This window comes from Eimeria mitis, genomic scaffold, assembly GCF_000499745.2.
Source record: "Eimeria mitis Houghton genomic scaffold, Emh_scaff652, whole genome shotgun sequence".
Classification (NCBI taxonomy): Eukaryota; Apicomplexa; class Conoidasida; order Eucoccidiorida; family Eimeriidae; genus Eimeria; species Eimeria mitis.
This window is the reverse complement of record NW_024015769.1, coordinates 13,816-16,315: the sequence shown is the minus strand read 5'-3', so window position 1 is coordinate 16,315 and position 2,500 is coordinate 13,816. Positions and strand designations below refer to the sequence as shown.

The following is a 2,500-nucleotide window of genomic DNA, read 5'->3' as shown; positions in this document are numbered from 1 at the left end:
GCTGAGAGGCAACAACCAAACTAAACAGGCACGCGCAGCCATAACTATCGAGTTGTTGGCGAGAACGCAGAAACGTCTTGCAGTCAAGCGATGCCACCCAACAGTACCTTCGGATAGGCATGCGAAGAGACAGTGAAACCCTGTCGGATCCCGAGCACTTGCCAAATCTAACATCTAACAAGTGCCTTAAACATGCAGGACCAGCCAGCAATAGTTACTAAAGGTACAGCAGCTTGTCTCCAAGTGCACAACTCTAAGCTTAGCATGGACGCCATACTGAAGACGCAGATCTAGGTGTTGACCAAGATTTCTAGAGCTACCTCGCCCCCAACGCACCCCCTCCTGAACCAAAATAATGTCGCACAAGTTAGTTGCTTGCCAGACATGCGCACCTTCCACCCAGCTCAACATCCACCCAGCAGAAGACCAATGTCCACGCATACGCGTGCACCCGCAACAATGTCTACAGACTTGTTGGCAGCCATCGACCAGCTGGTGAAACCAAACAACCGACACCGGCGCATCATCCATAGAGGGTCATCAAAACTGCTGCAGGAAGCAGGGCTCCTCGATAGACCAAAACTAGGTCCCACTATCCCGTGCGCTGTCCCAAACAATGAAGCGATCATTCAGGCTCATGGCTCCCTACTGCTGCTCTTTCCGCTGCACGTCCTTCTGAAGCACTTTGCGACACTAGTGTGCTTTGCACTTCCCTTCGCAGGTAGAATTAGTTGGGAATAGGGACATCAGTTCGGTGTTTTGTCAAAAGCCGCTCCCCTATCACTGGCTGCAGGGGAGCATTCTATCCTCCCGCAGCGAGCGGTACAAAAGTCCTTTTGCCGTCTCGTGATAAGCCTACAACTGTTACGCGAACTGCCAAACCCCAACATGCCTCTGCGGTGCCAAAAACGGCACACTGCACTGATCAAACAGCTGCATCCAAACCAACACACCCCGTTTCACCCTCTACGCAGCTGCGCACAATTTCGTTTTGTGAACTAACCGACCGCACGTGACTGCAACACGCTTGCGCCCTGTCGCACCACACTGCAGAAAGCAGTGACTGGTCCAAGAAAACAGCTAAGATGAGACGCAATCCAGCTCCGAACTCCCTTCAGATCACCTAGCTTGAACGCCATGTGCGTGCGGCATCTGCCCAATTGATCCGTGATCAGGTCAACGCTACAGCAAAAACAAGGCACCCCTTGCTGTGGAGGACCGCAAAATAGCTCCATTATCAATGATCGCCGGTCAAGCTGTGCTGCGTACCACAAGGGGGAACTAAGCCACTAACACACCGACAACTGGGTACGCCAGGATGCACAGCAGGTTGTGCAGCGCCTTTACGAGTTGCGCCTGCAATCCCATTTCTGTGTTAATGCCCANAGGATGCACAGCAGGTTGTGCAGCGCCTTTACGAGTTGCGCCTGCAATCCCATTTCTGTGTTAATGCCCATCTGGAACAGCTACTGAACGCCGGGCTTCTCGGAATTCGTCGAATCAGCTGACGCAAAAAAGGCCCCATAATGGCTGACCGCGAATAACGCAGATGTCTTCCTTACGGGGAAACCGGTAGCTCACACCATAAAAGGGCCAACGCAGGGTGATACCGAGATATGTTACTCCCCCCTGGAGAGCACAGCCACGCACGAGCCCGCTGCGCATTTGGGCTAGAACGCCACCCAAGAGAATCGAGCTCACGAATTTTCCCGTCATCGCAGCTCGCTGTCATAGGGAATAGTTCGCTCTCTTCCAACATGTCAATCACATAATCACCCGCCAGCATACATTAACTGTGCTCGCGTCTAGACTTCCCCGCGGTCTAGGTCTTGTATGGCATGCACCAATGCGCAGCTTCTACTACCCAAAGCTTACAGGGCATGGGTCTGGACCTCCTTCTGCAAGCCTTCGCCGATATATGCTCCAATCTCCGTTGGCCTGGATTGCCGTGAAGCACCGGAGGACCAAAAACACCACAGCAACTGCGGTGGCCAGGAAGGTAAGCACTAAGAGAGGCGTTCCCCTGCGTCCCGATTTGGAAGGCAGCTCCGCTTGTGAGAAGCCGACATCAGTGCTGAGGACAGGAGCAGCTGGTACTTCAACATCAGCTGCCTCTGCGAGAAGTGCCACTGAGGCGGCGAAAAGTGGAACGAACATCTGCATTTTGTAGGTAAAATTGGCGTATTATCGCGTTTGGTTTAAACTGGCAGAATTTCGTATAGGGTGCAAAACAGCACTCGAATAGTAACATGAACACAAATGTNCCAATAAGCGTCTTCTTCTGTAAATGAGAAATCAATGCATTTTTTCCACTATTCGAGAATATACTTGGCCTATGCCATGAAACTGTATGGCAAATATGCTGGGTTCCCTCGTGTGCGACTGCCTGCCAGTGGAGCGGTGGGACGGCAATCGAACTGTACTGTGCGCCTGTACGTGGTCAGTCGGTCTTCTACAAGACGTGGTTCCTACAAACAGGGAAGTGCACCATTTATTTTAA

The 2,500-nt window shown here is 52.1% G+C and overlaps 1 protein-coding gene across 1 annotated transcript; it reads right to left on the bottom strand.

Moving 5' to 3' along the window:
- Positions 1–1,281: 1,281 nt before the first annotated feature.
- On the bottom strand, positions 1,282–2,163 carry EMH_0018780 (uncharacterized protein; the record flags this gene model as incomplete). Its single annotated transcript, XM_038022933.1, is given in 4 exon segments — positions 1,282–1,385; positions 1,389–1,427; positions 1,536–1,629; positions 1,876–2,163. Coding segments are annotated over 4 exon segments (525 nt in total).
- Positions 2,164–2,500: the final 337 nt, after the last annotated feature.